Genomic DNA, 21,137 nt, shown 5'->3' with positions numbered 1-21,137 from the left:
TTCCGCAAATTCCTGCTACGTACGAAGCTTTGATCTGATGCAAAAGGGTATTATGATTATGCTGAATCTGCCCATAAAGGTTTTGAAAATTAAAAAAACAAGCATTTGCAATGCAATAGGTCTCGCATTAGGAAAGTTTGAGCCATTGGTATTGTGAATTACATTTTTTTTATTTATGTGTTGGTTGTGAAAATAGCTATAGTAATAGCTAAAGTAATAGCTTTGTCATTTACAATGCCAATAGTTTTAACTTTCCCAAATGTGACACCTATAGCATTTGTAATGCAATATGTGTTGTATTTTCACGAAAATCCAAGAACAGAAGTGAAATATTAACATTTTTTTGTGAAATTTATAAGACAGACGTCATTGTTGTTCAAGTACTTTACGCTGGTGTTTGGATTCCTGTAAATCCCCAGTGTTGCAGGGTGCTTAAGAATTTTGTGATCACAGTGGTACTGTATTCCGGGCTGGGGGGAGGGGAGGAGAGAGAGAGAGAGGGAAGGGAGGGGAGGAGAGAGAGAGCGAGAGGGGAGAGAGGGAAGGGAGGGGAGGAGAGAGAGAGAGAGAGAGAGAGAGAGAGAGACACGGGAGGAGAGAGAGAGAGGGAAGGAGAGAGAGAGAGAGAGACAGGGGAGAAGAGAGAGAGAGAGAGAGAGAAAAGGTGGGGAAGAGAGAGAGAGAGAGAGAGAGGGGAGGAGAGAGAGAGAGAGAGAAAAGGTGGGGAGAGAGAGAGAGAGAGAGAGAGAGAGAGAGAGAGAGAGAGAGAGAGAGAGAGAGAGAGAGAGAGAGAGAGAGAGAGAGAGCTTGGGCTATAGTATGCGGCAGCGTTGGGTATAAAAAATAAAAATAAAAAAAAGAGGCCAAATTATGCGGTAACAAATGTATAAAAATCACAAAGTTGTATAAAACAATTATCAGTTATTGTATGGAAAGGCGAGGTGGTATGGCGCAACTTGAAAGCAGTAAACCTATTGGAAACCAATAAAGAAGAGGTTAATTGGGGCTAGACGGGCCCACGGTGCTACCAGGGACGTACCAATATGCTGGCTTTACTGTAAAGGTCCTTGGTAGGTCTGCGCGGGCCATTCACAATGTTGAAAACCTGCTGCACACACTTGTAGAAAAGGACTGCGAACGCTTCAACACACACCATTCAGCAAGTGAAATGTGACGAGGGGGAGGAAACGATACGAACTGACTCACCCGAGCTAGTTCAGTCAGACCAATTATAGTTAATTATGCGGTCAAAGCGCCAGACAGGCGAGCGGCGTAACTTGAGCTTCAGATGAAATCCTATTAGTCTGTCCCGCTTACATTTCCATGCATAACCTGTTCTTCAAAAGGGACCTCAAAGTTCTCCTCCTCCAGAGACACCTCCAAAAGTAATTCACGTCCTCTTGCTATTGTGAGGATGTCTTCCCACTACTGATAATTTCTACTTTCCATGACCATGGAAGTGCCTTCCCAGTGTATGCCTGTGATTGGAGGGTCTGCCTTTTTGCAGTATTTTCCATGTACTGGTGTTCGGTGCCCTTTTGTAACATGCACACACCACTCTGCCCTTGCAACACACGGCTGCTACCTCTCACATGTCTTTACCTTTGATACTTGCACAAGTGCCACCTTGCCCATGTAACGCTTGTTCCTGAGCCTGAGTGTCTAGCACTTATTGCAGGACTATACCTCTAATCATACTCTGTTTTCTCTTATAACTGCACACTTGTCACTTTCATTTCCTCTTGTGCACTTTTGACTACCTCATGTATTTTGGTTGCTCACAGTTTTGACTATCTCATGTATTTTGGTTGCTCACAGTTTTTACTACCTCATGTATTTTGGTTGCTCACAATTGTCACTATTACCTTATGTAAGTAATGTATGTTTTTGCAACCTGTTCTTTTGTAATGTTTCTCATTATGTTTAATTTCTGTTCCTGTTGTGAAGCCTCCGACGCCTTCGGGTAAAGTCCGCGCTATATAAAAATGCATAAATACATGGATAAATAAATACCGCCTTCGGGTAAAGTCCGCGCTATATAAAAATGCATAAATACATGAAAAATAACTAAATAAATAAATACGTGCGGGGGCGGCCTGTGTATGTGTGTGTGTGCGTGCGTGTGTGTGTGTATGTGTCTTGGAGTGCGTGTGTGTGACTGTGGGGGAGGGGGTGTGTGTGAGCGAGTGTCTGTCTGCGATGTGTACGGCGCGGGACGCGACGTGCGCGTTCGCGCACACGAATCCAGCTAGAAAAGCTCGTACACCCTCTTGTCCGTCCTTCCCCCCAGAGTGATCGCTATTGGTCTCCAGCTGGACTAATGCATCCTTACGGATGCATTGCCAGCGAGACCCAAAAAGCACAGTAAAAATTCGAAAGTTTCATACAAATTCAGAGAATGCACATGTAAAATAGGCAATATCGGGTACACTAGAAAATTGACTTCCCAGAAATCACATGTTCACCAGCGGAGTACCGCGCACAAGACAGTTCATTCTTGCAAAACTCCCTTGCTCTATATGCAGGCTCAGTTTTACAGGGGGCCTTCAAGCACAGATATGCGCCTAATGTATGGCCAATGAAGATGCCACGTGTATTATTATCTTGAGCAAAACAAAGTATCCTATGGAGACAGCCTACACAGATGTTGTTACTCTATCCAATGAAATGCCAAGCCAGTCTCCCTGTACTTATTTACAAGCTGGCATGGTCCAATCAAATACAGAGTAGGATGTGAGCCTAGCTGCAGGCGTAGGAATTTGAAATGAGATACCATGCCAAACTCAACTTTAAGCACTCTCAAAATGTCTCACATAACGGAGCAACAGTCATTGGCAAACTAAAATACAGGATGATCGTTTCTTATTAATACTTTTGGCCTTTTGTGTATCAGAAAACATAGCGACAGTTAAAAAAACTGAAATTTAAAAGTAATGCACGATTATAAAACTGTCTGCAATATACTGGAAATTGTTGGTGTAAACTGTTAGCCCATTTTAAAGACGATGAAAGAAAGTAATGTACCGAGTTCACAGACTGTTCATGCGTCTGAGGGGGAAGGAGAACCTATGAAATGAAAGTTAGAATGGGCGCAGGAGTCATGCTTGAAAAAAAACATGGACCTAGTGATCATGCCCCGTTTCAGGCGTTGTGCAGGTTAGTCGGCCCTTGATGTTCTCAGAACCATCATCTTGAGATTGTTTAACCAAGTACATAGAAAATGGAATCCAAATATATGAGCATACATAACGCATTCTGCTATTGGCATAGAAGTAACAATTCTCCAAGATCAAAGAACCGATATGAATACTTCAACAGTATCACACTCCTCCAAAATTCCGGTATAATTTTATTCCCATCGACCCCTCCACATAAATAAATAAACCACACAATTTACATATGTCCAAATGCCGCACTCTCCATACAGGTCACAAGAGGAAGCTGGAGATAAAACGATTTGGTTTAGATTTATCATTTTAAAAGTTAGGTAGCTTTTTATTAGGATTTTGAAGCGTACTATTAAGACAATCGACTTTGGGTGTCATCTGAGTGAATTTGCAACAAGGAGATACAAAACCAAGTGTTGCCATGGCATGCTGCGCTCAACTGCACTGTATAATGTACACAAGTATCAAAAATTGTAAGATTACCTGTAGGTTTCAACTGCCAGCACACCACAACACCAAGCCTGGAATGCAAGATCTTCATACACAAACAAATCTGAAGCTCAAATTTCATACTGAACAACAACTCCCCTAACCACATGGATGAGCCAAGATCATTTAAATGAACATTACAGGCAAAAAAATGAGTCATAAATGCAGTCACAGTACTGCCGGCAAAAGAGGAGAGAGTCACCATCACTCTTCTCAAGACCTCTTCCCTCTGTACAACCACTCAGTGGATTACATGTCCTCAGATAAAACTTCAGAGCACTGCATCTTTATCATCAGGGTTGTCCAACGCACAAGAAGAGTGAACAACTAAAAGGTTTTCGGAGTAACCACTATGTAAATGACTAAACTTTTAGATTTATTGCACACAAATTTATCTCAGATGGATATCCTGAAAATCATTTCTGGATCCCTCATAAAAGTTGAGTACAACTACTGTAGATCCAAATCCCTTGACATGATCTGCTGTAACTGTTAATCCTAGCATAGACAGAGAATGTTACCAAACACACCCCTAAACGTGATTTTATACACTGGATTTATTTTTGGGGGGGGGGGTAAGGGGGGGTGTAGATACCAGACATATGCCTTGACCCATGTCACACTGGGATAAACAAACCTCCTGAACTGTTGAGGTGTGGTGCATATGTAAACTGGTTATACTTTAGCTCCATTGCAGTTCCGCAAACTGTGTGTTTGCATGCAGTTATTTGCAGAAGGGCAACTTGACAGGTGGCAACGGTAGACTTCAAAGTGGCAAGTGTTTGAATGAAAATATTTAAAGTGTGCACCAAGGTAATATAAACAGCTGGGGGAAAAAACTAAGGAAAGAACCAGACCCTTGTGATGATACACTTGTATGTCACAGACTGTTTCCCAAAGCCATAAAAGTCTACTAGATCAAGAGCCAATAATCATGGGAAAACTTCATGGCTGTCTGGAAGGAAGGCGGTTATGGGGCAATAGGTTTTATTAAGTACAATAAAAAGCGGTTGAACGTATTTACAATTTCCTGCTCCTGACCACCGATTCCCCATGCAAAAATACGTAAGCAGATGATAATCAATGGCTGTCACTGGAAGCTTAACCAATCACTAGCAAACTATAAAAAATTTTTTTTTTTTTTAAAAAGACAGCAGAAATACACCATTCCAAAAAGCACTCCGGACTGTCAAAATAAAACGGTGGCTGCCACCTCAGTTGAAACGGCAGTTTATGTATTACATTGAAAATGCAGTTTCAGATTCAAGAAAGGGAGCACAGAGGATGCCTCAAGGGACCATGTTTTATGTGTGACAGCCACATGCTTAACTAATCTAGCAGACCCCAGTTTACTGATCAGGTGTTTCACAATAAAGCTCCTAATATTTGATCCTTTTAACACACACTAAGCGGCACAGCAGAAGGATTCAGCAAGCATTAATGTTACTGGCATAGTGAACAGTCCACAATTAAAACAGCCTCATGGAGCTGCCAGCGAACATCCACTCGATCCCAAGTTTGCCACTGCAGACATGTCCGATTTGTCCGGAATATGAATTCCCAAGCCCAACTATAAATTGTCTGGTGCGAGAGTGGATGTTGGAGTACAAGCTAAAAAATGCATAAATACATGAAGAAATAAATACCGCCTTCGGGTAAAGTCCGCGCTATATAAAAATGCATAAATACATGAAGAAATAAATACCGCCTTCGGGTAAAGTCCGCGCTATATAAAAATGCATAAATATATGAATAAATAAATACCGCCTTCGGGTAAAGTCCGCGCTATATAAAAATGCATAAATACATGAATAAATAAATACCGCCTTCGGGTAAAGTCCGCGCTATATAAAAATGCATAAATAACTAAATAAATAAATACCGGAAATCACCGCCGTCACTCTGCCGGCCTGAGACCAGGAAGTCAGGCAGGCCGGCGCGACAACAGGAAACAGGAAGTAGGAGGGCGGGAGCCTACCCCGCCTCCCACGGAAGAGCCGCGATTGGAGCCGTGTTGGGAGCACCGGAGCAGGCAGGAGCCTACCCTGCGCCCCGGTGCCGAAGGAGGGAAGAAGAGTCCTGCTGCCGGGCCTTGCAGCTGAGGAGAGGAAGCCGGTGAGTGCGTTGCTGAGCTGCGGGCGGGCGGGGGGGGGGGGGAAAGCATGTGTGTGCGCGCGCGTGCGGGGGGGGGGGGCGGGCGGCCTGTGTATGTGTGTGCGTGCGTGTGTGTGTGTATGTGTCTTGGAGTGCGTGTGTGTGACTGTGGGGGAGGGGGTGTGTGTGTGTAAGCGAGTGTCTGTCTGCGATGTGTACGGCGCGGGACGCGACGTGCGCGTTCGCGCACACGAATCCAGCTAGAAAAGCTCGTGCACCCTCTTGTCCGTCCTTCCCCCCAGAGTGATCGCTATTGGTCTCCAGCTGGACTAATGCATCCTTACGGATGCATTGCCAGCGAGACCCAAAAAGAGAACAAGGCAAACTAAAAATGCTCTTGGTCGACTCTGAACCGCAGGTAAGGTCTGTGGGACTGCAGATAGGGCACAAGAAATTACATGTTCTGTAGGTCCAAGGCTACCATCCAGTCACCCGGATCCAGGTCAGACAGAACATGGACCAGTGTGAGCATTTTGAATTAGTCCTTCCACAGGAAGGCATTCAGAGGCCGAATATCTAAAATAGGATGGCCTCCATCCCTTTTTAGCATGAGGAAATAACAGGGGTATTTCCAAGGCCAGCACCTTCTCAATGGCACCTTTGGACAGTAGAGCTTGTGCCTCTTATAAATGGATATGTGCTTGTGTGAGAGCTGCTCTGATGTGGGTGGACGCTGTGGTGAGTCGGAAACAAACGGAAGGGCATAACCCTGCTAGACGATATGGAAGACCCATCTGTCAGATGTGAATAATTGCCATCCTGGACGAAAATGACAAGTCCTGCCTCCCAAAGCATGGTTGTGCATCGCTATGGGCAAACTAACATGCTGGGAGGCTGATGCTGCAGGAGAAGGGGACTGGGAAGACTGGTGCCCTTGACGACCAGCAAGTTGTCTGCCTATTCCCCGTCCGCAGCCATGAAAGGACCTGAGGTGAACGCCACAGGGGTGGTGGGCTTGGCGTGGTCTATACACCAAACCTCGGGAGTAGCCCGGAAGGACAAACTCATGAGTGAACTGTCTGCAGGGATTGAAAGGCCCAATGAAAGTGCTGTAGCCTGTGTTTCCTTTAAGTGTTCCAGGGCAGAATCAGCATTTTCACCAAAAAGGCAGGCTACATCAAAAGGCATGTCCATGAGTGATGCCTGCACATCTCCAGAAAAGCCTGTGGATCCTATCCACATGTAGCAATAGAGCACACTACTATTGCCAACTGCTTGCCCCAATCAGTAGTATCCAGGTCATCCTGAATTACATATTTGTTTGCATACTGAATGGTTTGAGCCAAAGAGGCCCTGAATGCATCCGAGACCACCAGCAAGATACCAATGGCTTGTCCAAGAAAGCATGCATATTATAGCTTAGTAGGCAATTGGCCCCGAGTCAAGGTTAGGCTTGTCAAACAGAAAAAATATTTTCTGAATGCCTCAATCCTTTTTGACTATCTATTTGAGAGGAAGGTTGGTGTGTGTGAAAAGAGAGTTGTTCAGGGAGGGGATAGTGGGTAACAAATTAGGATTCATCTTGCTGGTGGAAGTTTGGACCACCAAAATCTCAGGAGTAGGATGCGGCGAAAGAAAAATTTGCATCACCAAATGCAGGTCGGGGTGTCCGGCCACCTCTTTGTTCACTGATAGGTAAGATCAAGTTTTAGTCCAAGTTCCCTTTAGGGTGTCAGTTAGGACTTCACAGAATGCTAGTAAGGGCTCAGAAGAATATGGCCTAGACAGAAAAACTTCAGTCAGCACATTTGTTTTAAACTCCACAGAAGGAAGTTGTAAATCCAGGACCTTAGCAGCATATCTGACGATTACAGCGATGGAAGCACTCTTCCGTTGGCGTCCCATGGGGGAAAAAATCAACCCTGTATCAGGGAAGTATCTAGCCCACTGGCCTCTTGAATCCATTTGAACGAAAAACCTGGCTGAGCAACAGAGGATGACTCCATGATTGAGGAAGTGTTTTGCATAATTCAGATTTTACAGGAACTGGGTGTGGTGATGTGGAATCAGAGAGTGAACTTGGTTGCAGGCAGGATGGATTTGGCTAGAGTCAGACACCGGAGTCAGGACGGGATCAACCTCCAGCACGGAAAGAAGAACATACGTCGGCACAGAGAGGAAAGCCTTATATTCAGCTCCATTTCTTAACTTCCATAGTGTAATGAGGTCAATGCGGAGCCAAACTGCAGAAATAATGCTATGAAAATTTCTGGATCCAGTCTGGCACTTGGGGGATATTCTAAAGGTGAGTAATCTGCAGTTACAAGTATGCATCAAAAGCATAATTTGACATTACCACCATGAGAAGGGTTGCACCTTTCCATGTATTGTTCTAAATTTGGCCTCCGCAACAACTCAAACCAAAAGGCTGCAAGCAATTCTTAATTTTAAAGTCACAAAGGAGGTGCTCTTGTCTGTGAAGTGAAGCTGATCTGTTGTTTAATGCTTAGTGCCTAGTAGCAGGATGGAAGAGGGTGGACAAAATGTGTCTATTTGTGAAGGAATTAGAGAAGACTTGGACAGCCTACCTTATTGAAACGCTGGGAACTGACAACTGATTAACAAACAAATGTATCCTGTGGCATCACATCACTTATGGACAAACACAGAGCCAAGACTTTTGTGAAAGCATTCATGATCAAAGTTTAGACTAGAAACATCTATATGTTTTGCAATGTATGCACATCCCCTCTTGAATAAACAACAGTTTCTCGTGGTTGTACTAGATGTAGATAAAAAAAGTAAGTGGTCTGTGCATCCAATGAACAAACAACTTGTGACTAAATGCCACTGTTTGATATGGCTGATGAAAGTTGATGCCCTGAACGCCGGTTACTGGTCCAGGGAGCTCCTGGCTTGGCAGTTCAGGGTGGACTGTTCCCAGGAAGAGCAGGGTCAAGAATGATTTGCATATGACTGGGTCCAGACCCGCGTGGCGTGGTAAGCAAAAGAACAATGGATTAAACCTGTATCTTTGTGACTGGGGTTGAATGTTTGCATTGTTCAACCTTCCGTCCATCATTTGTTCCTTTTACTGTTTGGAAAGGAGCAACTATGTTGTACTTCTGGATAGACACATAACGGAACAGTTTGAGGAAGTCTATGTTGGAACTGACCGGCCATGCTTTTAACAGTGCTGAAAAAGTGCGAGTAAAAATTGTACTCATGTGCAAATGCAGGGAGGAGTCTGCAAGTACCCGATCCTTTTTCATATTACGTCAAATAAATGGAATTAGTAGTATACCTTCCTCTACAGTATGCTAAATAATTTTTTGTGTGTGAAGTAAGGCAAAAATCTAACTCGGAAATAACTATGTGGAAGAAGTGCTCTGGTATCCTTGCAAGTGGAAGAAACTGTTCAGTGTTTATGATTATCAACAGAGATCCCCTAAAGGAGAATCCTGTTGACTGGAAAAGAAGCACCATGCCATTCGGACTAGTGCTGGACTCCAATATATAACATTGACAAGGAGCCTTGTGTGGTACAATGTTCACCAATAGTTTGTACTATATACAAGTCTAAGATATGTACACATATAACCAAAAATCGCAATTAACAACTGAACGTTAAAAAACATAGACTTCACTAAATAAACCGTATTGAAACTAATGGTACTTTATAAAATTACACCAACACCACCTTGCGGTGAAATTAAGAAGGCATCTGTAGGAGCATTTCGTTGGTGAAGAAAATGAAACTGCTTAAGTGACTAAACCAGGATTATTCTAAGTGTGACCTGAAAAGGAGAAAAGCCACTTACTATGAGGGGCTCAGGAAGTTATACCTGTGCTTGGTTGTAACGGAAGTTGCGATTAGCTTGAAAAGGCTATTTTTTGATGTGTTAGAGCTGATTTACAGCCTTGAAGAACAAAGTTAGTTATCTGCCACAACACTCTTTCTGGTGGTTATACTAACTGCAAATACCTAACTTTAGAACATTCTGCTGGTGCCAGATTGGATCCAGAGAATTTTTTATCAGGTGGCGTTGTACAGCTGCCTGACATTTCAGAGTTTTAATAGCTTATGAAAGCTTTGAAAGGTGGTTGCTTTCCTCATATCCAGTAACCAATTTTTTGAGCAGTTCCTGCCCTGCACCTACACACACCTACGCCCCCCTTTTGGCCAACAGGAATGCCACAGCAGTCAGACATCTTATCGATGCCACAGTGGTCCGAGCCTGCTCGCCTCTTCTACCTTTCACCCGCTTTTGTTTTTCAGAACTGCGTCCCCCCCACCTTTGACTTTTTGTTGCAATTTTATCCTGCTCCCTGGCTTCACATGTACGGACTGTTTGACTCTTTGAATTTTGCTCTGCCCACCATTTTAGTGCTGGCCACCATCGATTACCAGGACCCGACTCATCATCTTGTTTCATCCTCTTTCCTTTACCCCTTGCCTCTGTTCTCCCCATGAGGATCCTCTATCGTTTTTCTCCTCGCCTTCCAGTAATTTTACGTTTTCTCTTCTGATCCGACTGCCTTTATTCACCCCCTCAGATTCCCTTCCCCCCACCTAGTATTGTCTTATATTCCTGTCCCCTTTCCTTCTCTGCCTCTTTTGATTTGTCTTTCATTTTGTAATTTCTGTGAAAAATGTTTAATTTATTGTTTGTGTAACTCGCTTTTTCCGTTTTTGTCTCCCTTCCTGTCCTTAACTGCTTCCCTTACCCTTTCCTTTCCGAGCTTTCCCCTTTTTCTTCCCCTGCCCCTTAGGTTGCTTCTTGCCGCCACTTAAACTTCCACTTTTACTGTTATTCCTCTTGTTGTTTGTTGCCTCATCATTAGTCTTCTCTTTGCCATCCTCGAGTATTCTCAGATCCTTAACTCTTGTTCTTTCTTTTTTCTATTGTGTAACACTGTGCAATTGTTTTTGTAATTTTGTGTTAGTTACTTCGTGCTGATACTCTGTAAAGCGCTCCGATACCTTCGGGTCAAGCCAGCAGTATATAAAACTCATAATAAATAAATAGACATTGAATACTCTTCGGGAGAGTGAAACACATTCATCTAAAACCTTTACAAAAGCTGGTGCAATATTTCAACTCAATAAGCTTGTATCGTAGGCAAGGTTGAATGTGCTACTTACCAGTATGCATCTGTTCTTGGCATGTAGGGCTGCTGACATTCATATCTATAGCATAGATCGCCGCCTAGTGTTGGGTCCGGATGATTGCACATTGTTGTCCTGGAAGAGTCTTCGAAGTATCACGAGATAAGTGGTTCCTCCCCTGGACTACAGTGCGCATGGGCATCAACTCCATCCCCAGATTGTTTTTAGCCATTGTGGCGAAGATGGAGTGTAACAGTGTGAGCGATGACCATGCTAAGAGTAAGTGTAAAGTCTGCAGCCACTACAGGCGCCGGGGAGGAGGGTGGGCGATATGAATGTCAGCAGCCCTACATGCCAAGAACAGATGCATACTGGTAAGTAGCATATTCAGTTCGAGGCACGTGGGCTGCTGAATTCATATCTATAGCATAGAATATATAGCAGTCCCTCCATTAGCGGCGGCCGCCGTGCCAGCTGCAGATGTTTGAAAAAGTGTTTTTAGAACAGCCTGCCCTACAGCTGCCTGCTGCTTGGAGTGCACATCTACACAGTAGTGTTTCGTAAATGTGTGTGGGGTAGACCATGTGGCTGCTCTACAAATGTCTTCTAAAGGAATATTTCCAAGGAAAGCCATGGAGGCCCCCAACTTACGGGTGGAGTGGGCTCTGGGGGGGATCGTTAAAGTGCGCTTAGCTTTTTGATAGCAAATTTGAATAAACTTAACGATCCACCTGGCTATACCTGCTTTGATAATGGGGTTGCCCTTGTGTTGTGCAGAAAAGGCAACAAAGAGTTGTTTCGTCTTCCTAAAATCTTTGGTTCTATCAATGTAGTACATCAAAGCTCGTTTGACGTCCAGAGTGTGGAGCATTCTTTCAGCCACTGTCTCTGGATTTTGGAAGAACACAGGCAGTTCACTAGACTGATTGACATGGAACTGTGAAACCAACTTTGGAAGAAATTTAGGGTTAGTGCGCAGCACCACCCGGCTGGAGTGAATTTGTATGAATGGCTCCCGTACAGTGTGTGCCTGGAGTTCACTAACACGTCGTAGTGACGTAATGGCTATGAGGAAAGCCACTTTCCATGTTAAGAACTGAATCTTGCATGAATGCAGAGGCTCAAAAGGTGGACCCATCAGCCGGGTGAGTACCACATTAAGATTCCATTCAGGAGCAGGTGGGATCCTGGGAGGAATGACTCGTTTAAGCCCCTCTAGAAAAGTTTTAATGGCAGGCACCCGGAAAAGAGAGAGGTGCTGCCTGTTTTGGAGATAAGCCGCTATGGCGGATAAATGTATCCGAATGGAAGCATATGCCAGATTGCATTTGTAAAGATGCAACAGATAACAAATGATGTTGTGTGTGAACGCGTCAAGCGGGTCAATGTTGTTGTCCACGCAATAAATGACAAACCGCTTCCATTTTGCCGCGTAGCATGCTCTGGTGGTGGGCTTCCTCGCCTCCCGTATGATATCCATGCAGTCAGGAGGCAAGTTGAGGTAGCCAAACTCTAAGACCTCAGGAGCCAGATCGCCAGGTTGAGCTGTTGCGGATCTGGGTGCTGAATGTCGCCATGGCTCTGCGTCAAAAGTCTGGGTGTGAGGTGCAGCCTTTGGTGCGGTACCACGGAAAGTTCTAGAAACGTGGTGTACCATGGTTGGCGGGCCCACGTTGGAGCAACCAGGATGAGCGTCATCGAGTGTTGCTTTAGCTTTCGTGCCACCAGCTGTATTAGAGGCGCTGGGGGAAAAGCGTACGCAAATTTGCCTGACCAGTTCATCCATATCGCATTGCACTGCGGGAACCTGGCGGCAAAGCTTTGGCAGTTGGCATTTTCCCATGTGGCGAACAGGTTTATCTCTGGATGACCCCATTGCTGGAAGTACGGGTGGAGCACTGATGGATGTACCTCCCACTCGTGCAGTTGGTGGCTGTACCTGCTGAGCAGATCCGCCATCTGATTGTCTTTGCCTGGGAGGTGTTCCGCCATGAGGAAGATGTTCCTCTGAATGGCCCACTTCCACATGCTCTGAGCCAGATGAGACAACTGTGGAGAGTGCGTACCTCCCTGCTTCTGAATGTAGTACATGGCCGTCATGTTGTCCGTCCGGATCAACACGACCTTGTTGCACAGATGTACTTTGAATGCCTTCATTGCCATGAAGATCGCCATCAACTCTAGGTGGTTGATGTGCATCTTCTTTTGCTGTGTCGTCCATAGTCCCTGCACTGTGTATTGGAGTACATGAGCTCCCCAACCCTGGAGAGAAGCGTCCGTGGTTAGGACGATCTGTGGGACAGGCTCCTGGAACGGTCGGCCCTTGCAAAGGTTGTGTGGATTCCACCAATGCAGAGAGTTGTATGCCCGACCGGTCACCAACACTAGGTCTTTCAACTGTCCGTGAGCCTGATTCCACTGTTGCGCCAAGCACTCTTGAAGCGGACGCATATGCAGTCTCACATGCGGGACTATGAAGATGCAGGAGGCCATCATGCCTATCAACTGCATGAACACTCGTGCTGGAAGCGAGTGTTGCAGTCTGAATTTTTGTATCAGTAATTGAATGCTGTTGATCCTCACAGAATAAGGCTGCGCTGTGGCCGCCAGAGTGTTTATCGTCGCGCCTAGATACTGCCGCACATGGGCGGGCTGAAGGTGTGACTTCGGATAATTCAGTGAGAACCCCAGATTGTGAAGGAGGTGAATGGTGTGGGGCATGTTGGCAGCGCACTGGTGGGCCGACTTTGCTTGGACAAGCCAGTCGTCCAAATATGGGTAGACGTGCACGTTTTGTCTCCTGAGGTGGGCAGCCACTGTCGCCAGGCATTTTGTGAACACCCTGGGCGCCGTGGTCACTCCAAAAGGGAGGACCTTGAATTGATAATGCTGATTCTGAATGGTGAATCTGAGGTATTTTCTGTGTGACGGATGTAGTGGAATGTGAAAATATGCGTCTTTTAGATCCAATGTTGCGAGAAAATCCCCTTGACTGAGCAACGGAAGAACCTGCTGCAGAGTTAGCATGTGAAAGTGTTCTGATAGAATGTACTGGTTTAGGGGCCTGAGGTCCAGTATTGGTCGCAAGGACCCGTCTTTTGTTTGGGATCAAGAAGTACAGGGAGTACACTCCCGAGCCTCTTTGTCCCACTGGCACGAGCTCGATTGCCCCTTTTTGCAGCATGACGAGCACCTCTTGCTGCAATAAGTGCAAATGCTCTGTTGACATAGGACGGTGCCTTGGAGGGATGTTGGGTGGAGCGGATGTTAACTCCAGACAATAACCGTACTGGATACGTTTTCTGACCCACCTGTCTGTGGTGATGGATTTCCAGACTGGCAGGAACTGTTGGGAGTCTCCCCCCGACAGGTGTTGCATGGTCGGGGGGCAGTGACAAGGCGTCACTGTTTGTTGGCGGCGGAGGATCGGGAGTTGTTGTTTCCACGACCTCTGCCCTTGGTGCTGTTGCCGCGATATCCGCCTCTACTCTGCTTGTTGTAAGAGGTTTGTGCACCACCTTTAGTGTATTGTGTTTGCTGGGACATCTGGCCTCTGGAAACACCTCTATTGCTTGAGCGACGAAAAGTACTACTCCTGAACTGCTGGGACTGAAGAGCCCCCATAGACTTTGCAGTCTCGGTGTCCTTTTTGATTTTTTCCAGGGTGGTGTCCACCTCAGGACCAAATAAGTGGTCAGGGTTTACAGGTTGATTGAGAATGGTGGTTTGTATCTCCGGCTTGAACCCGGAGATCCTGAGCCAGGCCTGACGCCGCAACATTACACTGGTGTTAACGGCCCTGGCCGTGGTGTCCGCTGCGTCCAGTGCACACTTAATTGAAACATTTGAGATGAGCTTCCCTTCTTGAATGAGCATCTCTGCTGCCTCCTTATACTCATCTGGCAAGTGTTGTAAGAGGGTTTCCAGTGTATCATAGTGTGCCCTATCATATCTGGCCAAGAGCGCCCGCGTGTTAGAAATACGCCATATATTGGCCGCCTGTGCCGTCACCCTCTTCCCTGATGCCTCTAGCACTTTAGACACCTTGTCAGGGGGAGGAGCATCACCAGTAGTCTGTGAATGTGCCCTCTACCGGGCATTAGAAACAACCAGGGAGTCCAACGACAACTGGCCCTTGATGTAGGTAGGGTCGCCAGCTTGCACTTTTTTTTCATTTCTGGGGTTTATAACCCTGGCACGTGTGGGTTCTTTAAAAATGTCTGCAGCATGTTTCAAGACACCCTTTAACATTGGCAGAGTTTTGACAGTCTTTTCAAAGGTGGAAAAGGTATCAAACAGAAAGTCCACTTCAATAGGGTCAGCATGCAGCTGGACGTCGTGATTTTTAGCTGCCCTTTCAATGAGTGCATTAAATGCTGCAGAATCCTCAGTGGGGGAGGTTTTGACAGCATATACTTGAGTGTCCGGAGCAGTTTGTGGATCCCCTGGGTCTGCAGCATCTGTCCATGTGTCATGCTGATCATCAGGATCAGTGTCGGCAGGGTAGTTGTACTTGTCGTAGTCACCTTCCCCAGCCTCCACATCTGAGTAAGTGGGCGAGATTGGAGCAGTGTCCTGAGCACGTGGATTAATCAGTTCAACCAGAACTGGGGAATCCGTGGAATCCTTTTTCTTTTTCAAAGGAATGGTGTAGGACTCCATAGGCTGTGCTGGCGTGATTTTGCGCTTGTAAATGGACAGTTTACCGGTGTTGGCGTCGATAAACTGTTCCGACTGGTCCTCGAGTAGGGGTTGTCGATGCTTTGTGCTTACAACAGCAGGGGTAGGCTTCGGCCCGGCGGAGACCGCTATGGACGGCTCGACGACCTGCTTGGGTGCGAACGCCTTCGGCGCCACTTTCGGCGGCAGCGTGAACTGAATCGGCGCCGTCGACTTGTGTGGTTTGGTGGCTGGCTTCGGTGTGGAAGGAACCTTCGGATCGACCGCGGAAGCCTTGTCTTTAATGCGCTGCAACGAGTCCGACACCTGCTTCGTGAAGGATGCGGACGGTTTCGCCGACTCAACAGGTGCTTTTGAGCCACCACCCCGTGGTGACGAGGGTAGTAGTACTCTTGGCCTTCTCGGACCGACGGGTAGGATCGACAGCTTTTGGAGCTCCGAGTCCCTTGACTGCGTCGACGGCCTTTGGTGCCGACGGCTTTGGCAAGCGTCTTCGGTGCCCCAGTCTTCGGCTCGACGCCCTATAGCGACTTCACCGATTCGACAACCTTCTTCGGCTTCGTCTGCACCGACATGTCCGAAGACGTGGAGCCGACCAAGGTGACAGGCGTTTTCTGTTTTGATGGCGCCTCTACCACTTTTGGTTTCGTCGAGACCGAAGCTTTCTCTTTCGGTTTCGATTTGAGTAATGGGGGCTCCGTAGAGGTGTCCGTTGACACCGAGGCTTTCTCTTTCGGTTTCGATTTGACTAATGGCGGCTCCGCAGAAGTGACCGTAGTCGGGCCCTTAGGCGAGACCGTGGATGTAGTGGTAAGATCTTGGGTAAGGCCATGTGGCGATCCCTCGACCTGAGCCTTAGTCAATGTCCGAACGGGGCATAGCTCCTCGCCTGAGCTATCTTCCGTGGCCCCATAGGCCTCATCGTCGTCTCCTACCTCGTCAACGATGTCTTCTGTATCGAGCATCTCTACGTCTGTGTCGTAGTTGGAGTCGATCTCTGCCGCTGGAATGGAAATCGGCTCTTGAACTTCCTGCTCGTCTGCTTCTTCTCCCTCGGTATCGAAAATGTTCACCGGCTGAGGGGCCGTCTGCTGGGCCTCCTGGCGCGCCGAAGTCGAATCGTCTTCTTGGAGCGAAAACGAGAACAAGCCATACAGTTGGCTTCATCGTGATCCGGCGAAAGGCACTTGTTGCACACCGGGTGGACGTCGATGTGGGGATACTTGGAGTTGCACACGGGGCACCTCTTGAACGGGCTCCGTTCCATGATGCGTTGTCGAATAAGTCTTGTTGCGTTGACTGGGCCTCGAGCACCGAAGAGCCACGCGACTCCTCTGGATGTCCGACTCGGGAACTGAGCAGGAACAGAGCTGGGCACCGAACGCAAGACAATACCGACGATATAGGAAAAGCCTGTGGGCCGATAAGAAAGTTTTTATAGAATTCGAACTGGAGTGATCAAATATGCATCCAAACCCAATGGCGGAAAAAAACAATCTGGGGATGGAGTCGATGCCCATGCGCACTGTAGTCCAGGGGAGGAGCCACCTATCTCTTGATACTTCGAAGACTCTTCCAGGACAACAATGTGCAATCATCCGGACCCAACACTAGGCGGCAATCTATGCTATAGATATGAATTCAGCAGCCCACATGCCTCGAACACAAACTCTGCATTGAAGGTATGGCACAGCAAACGGTCTGACATCCACCAGGCCAGTCTCTTGAGCAATGCAGGGGTACTGTACAGTTGGTGCAAAACTTTAAAATGGACTAGCCCCAATATTTTGTTAGGGGAGATTGCCCCAGTTTGTTCACAGCACTACAGCCAGATTTTATGGTAATTTGTGCCATTTTTAATTTCATTTTGCCTATTGTATTATGACTCATTGCAAACTGATAAACTATTCTGAAACAAAAATATTTCTATATCTTTACATTTCATGAAAAATTAATGTAGGTAGCATATACAGATAGAAGGACTGAACTCACCAGTTGTTGTTCCTGAAGTCTGGTTAGGATAGTGTTGTGGTGGCGTCTGTGATGGATACGTACTAGCTGGATAAGGATAACTGGGGTAACTACAAAAAACAAACAATATTAGTTTGAGAAAATATCTTATGCAATTCTTGCTCACGTTTTGATTTTTGGCCAAAATATTTTGAAAACCGCAGTGACTTAGAAAAAAGTATCCACACTTTCATGCTAAAATATTTTATAAAGGGCAATATGTATGAAGGCAATTTTGCGATCGCAACTGCCGAAATTCGCCGAATTTCGGCATTTGAGATCGCAAAATTGCTAAGTGGTATGTATGTAAATAAAACAGCCACGCAAAATAAGAAATCAACAATTTGCGATTCCCTATTTTGCGACAGCATTTAAGGAATCGCAAATTGCGATTCCTTAAACGCAATGTATGAGGCCCAGAAAAAGTGCAATTTGATCATAAGGAATCGCAAATTATCACCAACGTGAAGTTGGTGGCAATTTGCGATTTCTTTGAAAAATGCACTTTTTTGCATTTTTCAAGGTGCCATGTGGCACACATACATGCACTTAGGGCATGTATGTGTGCCACATGGGCACTAATGCACATTTAAGGGGTGCAACAGGGTGCCCTTTTGACACCATGGCAGCCTTGAAATTGCATTCTCAATTTGCGATTCTCTAATTGAGAATCGCAAATTGAGAATGTATTCCCATCCATTCCTATGGGCCTCTAGGCCCATAGGAATGAATGGGGAGGTATTCCTTAATTGCAAATTGCAATTTGCGATTCGCAATTAAGGAGTATGTAGGATTCGCAAAATTATTTGCAAATCCTACATACATAGCATTTTGCGATTCTCAAATAGCGATTGCCTAAAAATCGCTATTTGAGAATCGCAAAATGTAACTTTCATACGTATGGCCCAAAGCATCTAACAAAGATAGTATGGTAATGTTTCCCTTTTAATACAGTTCAACAAGCCCACAAGACCCCTACAATATAGGTATTTTAATATAAACGTGTGTTGAGCATTTTCCTTACCTATAGCTTCAATCCCACCCACTGCAAACTTGTTTAGGCATGCACATACGTCTTGCTTTAACCCTTTTACTGCTGGAGTGTTTGCATAGGGCCTGGCCTTTTTTATTTAAAAAGAAAATCTAAAACTATTTTCATAAACTGGTGTCAGGGTGTTCAAACATATGTGCCTTTTTTGGTCTCCTTGTGCACCTATCTAAACTATAGCAGAGGATGTAATGGAGACCTTTTTAAACAAGAAACACATGCCAAATATGTTGTATTTCTAAAATGGGCAAACAAATTCCAGAACGCCTGAGGATTGTTACCTTGAATGTCAGGAATCAGAAAACACAAATATATGTGGATTTTCCAAGGGAAAGTAATCTGCACAATCAATATTGTAATAAAAGCACCATTCACTAAATTGTGACAGAATCATTGTTGATAGTGACTATATGGACTACATGGAAAATATAATAACTATATATTTTCTAATTCTGTCTCACCTTAAGAATCTAATCGTGCTTTGAGAGGATGGCCCGCTTAATGCACTGTCACATTTGCAGCATTTGTTTCCCAAAAAGACAAATTACTTACCTTTGGTAACACCTTCTCTGGTAGAGACATGATCTAGCCGCAGATTCCTTACCTTTGAACTTCCCAGGTGTCAGACTGGATTTAGAAGAACTTTCATGATAAGTACCCCTGCACGCTGGTAGGTGACGCCAGTCGACTCTACGTGATGTTAGCATCATCATCTCCGTCATCGTGGCGTCTGCGCCATCTATATAGGCGCCTACTCGGCACGCTGATGTCTGTACTTTTTACAACTTTTCACGCCAGGAGCACGGAGCCATGACGTTGACTGACAGCAGTTTCTTTTGACAACTTGGGCCCTGAAGAGGAACAGCCCTGACATTAAGAACTGATCCGCAGTGCAGGGAGGATGGGTGGGTCGGTAAGGAATCTGCAACTAGATCATGTCTCTATCAGATAAGGCGTTACCGAAGGTAAGTAACTTGTCCATCTGATAGAGACATCTAGCCGCAGATTCCTTAACTTTGAACAGATACCCTAGCAACATCATCCCCGTAGGAGGGACTGTGGAAAAGTTTAAAGCAGAAAGTCCTGTAGGACCGAACAGCAGCAATGCTTGATAAACGTGTGCATGGATGCTCACGTAGCCGCCTGGCAGATGTAGAGAACCGAGACACCACGCTGGAGATCCGTGGTGGCTGCCTTAGAACTGGAAGAATGAGCCCTGATATCTTCAGGAGGCTGTTTCTTTGCCAAAGCGTAACAGATCATAATGTAGAGGATAACCCATCAGAAGATGGTCCTCTTCTGTGAAGCACGTCCCTTCTTTGCTTCAAAGTACCCCACAAGAGTTGGTCTTTAGTGCGGTTAATTAGAATGATACCGTTCTTTTTGGGTCCAGACCGTGGAGACTTTCTTCTTCCTTAGAAGGATGTGGAGGAACATAGAAGGTGGGCAAGGTGGCATATTGCCTTAGGTGGAAAGGAGTCACCACGTTAGGCAACAATGAAGCCCTAGGGCAGAGCACTATGTTGTCTGGGTAGACGGTCAGCTAAGGAAACTGATAAGAAAGTGCCTGCAACTAACTCACCCTCCTGGCAGACATTATTGCCACTAAAAAGGCTGTCTTGATGGTAAGTGGTTGGAGGGGGCATTGTACAGCGTCTCGAATGGTGCACACATTAGATAAGTGAGGACCAGGTTAAGGTCCCACTGGGGCATGATTAAAGGTGAGGGATAGAGCAAATGTGTAAGCCCCTTCAGAAATCTGTTTACAATAGGGGACCTGAATAGTGACGGTTGGTCTGGCAACCATAGAAAGGCAGAAAGGTAACCCTTTAGAATGCCCAGAGCAGAGCCTTGCTGGGCAAGAGATGGGATGAAAAGGAGGATGTCAGAAAGGGAGGTTGAAAGAGGGTCAATAGACCGTCCAGTACAATATTTGAAAAACAATTCCATCTGCATGCGTATATCAACTTACTGGAGGGACGCCTGGTTGCCAGAATAACTCTGCATAATTCGTGAGGGAGTCAGTTGTCGCAGATTCAATCTCTACGCAAGGAGGCGGAGGGTTTACAGATTCAGGTGGAGGACCTTCACCTTCTGCTGCAACAGAAGATCCCCCCCATAGGGGCAGCCTGATCGGAGGATCAATGTCCATCTGCAGAAGCTTGGTATACCAAACTCTCCGTGCCCAGTCCGGAGCCACAAGAATAACTTAGGCCAGGTCGCTCTTGATCTTCTTGAGCACTTTGGACAGAAGTGGTATGGGCGGAAAGGTATATAGGAGGCCTGAGGTCCTTTCTAGATGAAAAGCATTGCCGAGCAAGAGCTGCCTTGGAAACTTCAAAGCACAAAACTGCTGACATTGCGCGTTCTTGATAGAGGCGAATAGATCTAACCAAGGCTCTTCTCAGCGCTGAAAGAGTTCTTGCACCGCCTCTGGATGGCGACTCTTATTTGTGATCCGCTAGGCACCGACGGATGATTTCATCCACCCTGGTGTTTAGGGAACCTTCCAGACAACACAGAGTGTAAAGCAGCAATT

General features: G+C 45.9%; 1 protein-coding gene across 2 annotated transcripts in view; it reads right to left on the bottom strand.

Annotated features, from left to right (window-relative positions):
- TSG101 (tumor susceptibility 101) overlaps nt 1-21,137 on the bottom strand; it is a 268,789-nt gene that overhangs the window by 98,074 nt on the left and 149,578 nt on the right. For both annotated transcript variants that reach the window (XM_078681066.1, XM_078681067.1), the window contains exon 7: nt 17,533-17,621. In XM_078681066.1, coding sequence (XP_078537192.1) covers nt 17,533-17,621 — 89 coding nt within the window. The remainder of the gene's footprint in view (nt 1-17,532; nt 17,622-21,137) is intronic.

The sequence above is a fragment of the Lissotriton helveticus genome, chromosome 3_1 (assembly GCF_964261635.1).
Source record: "Lissotriton helveticus chromosome 3_1, aLisHel1.1, whole genome shotgun sequence".
NCBI classification, from domain to species: domain Eukaryota; kingdom Metazoa; phylum Chordata; class Amphibia; order Caudata; family Salamandridae; genus Lissotriton; species Lissotriton helveticus.
Note: the sequence above shows the minus strand (reverse complement) of the source record. Positions and strands in the feature narration are given on the sequence as shown.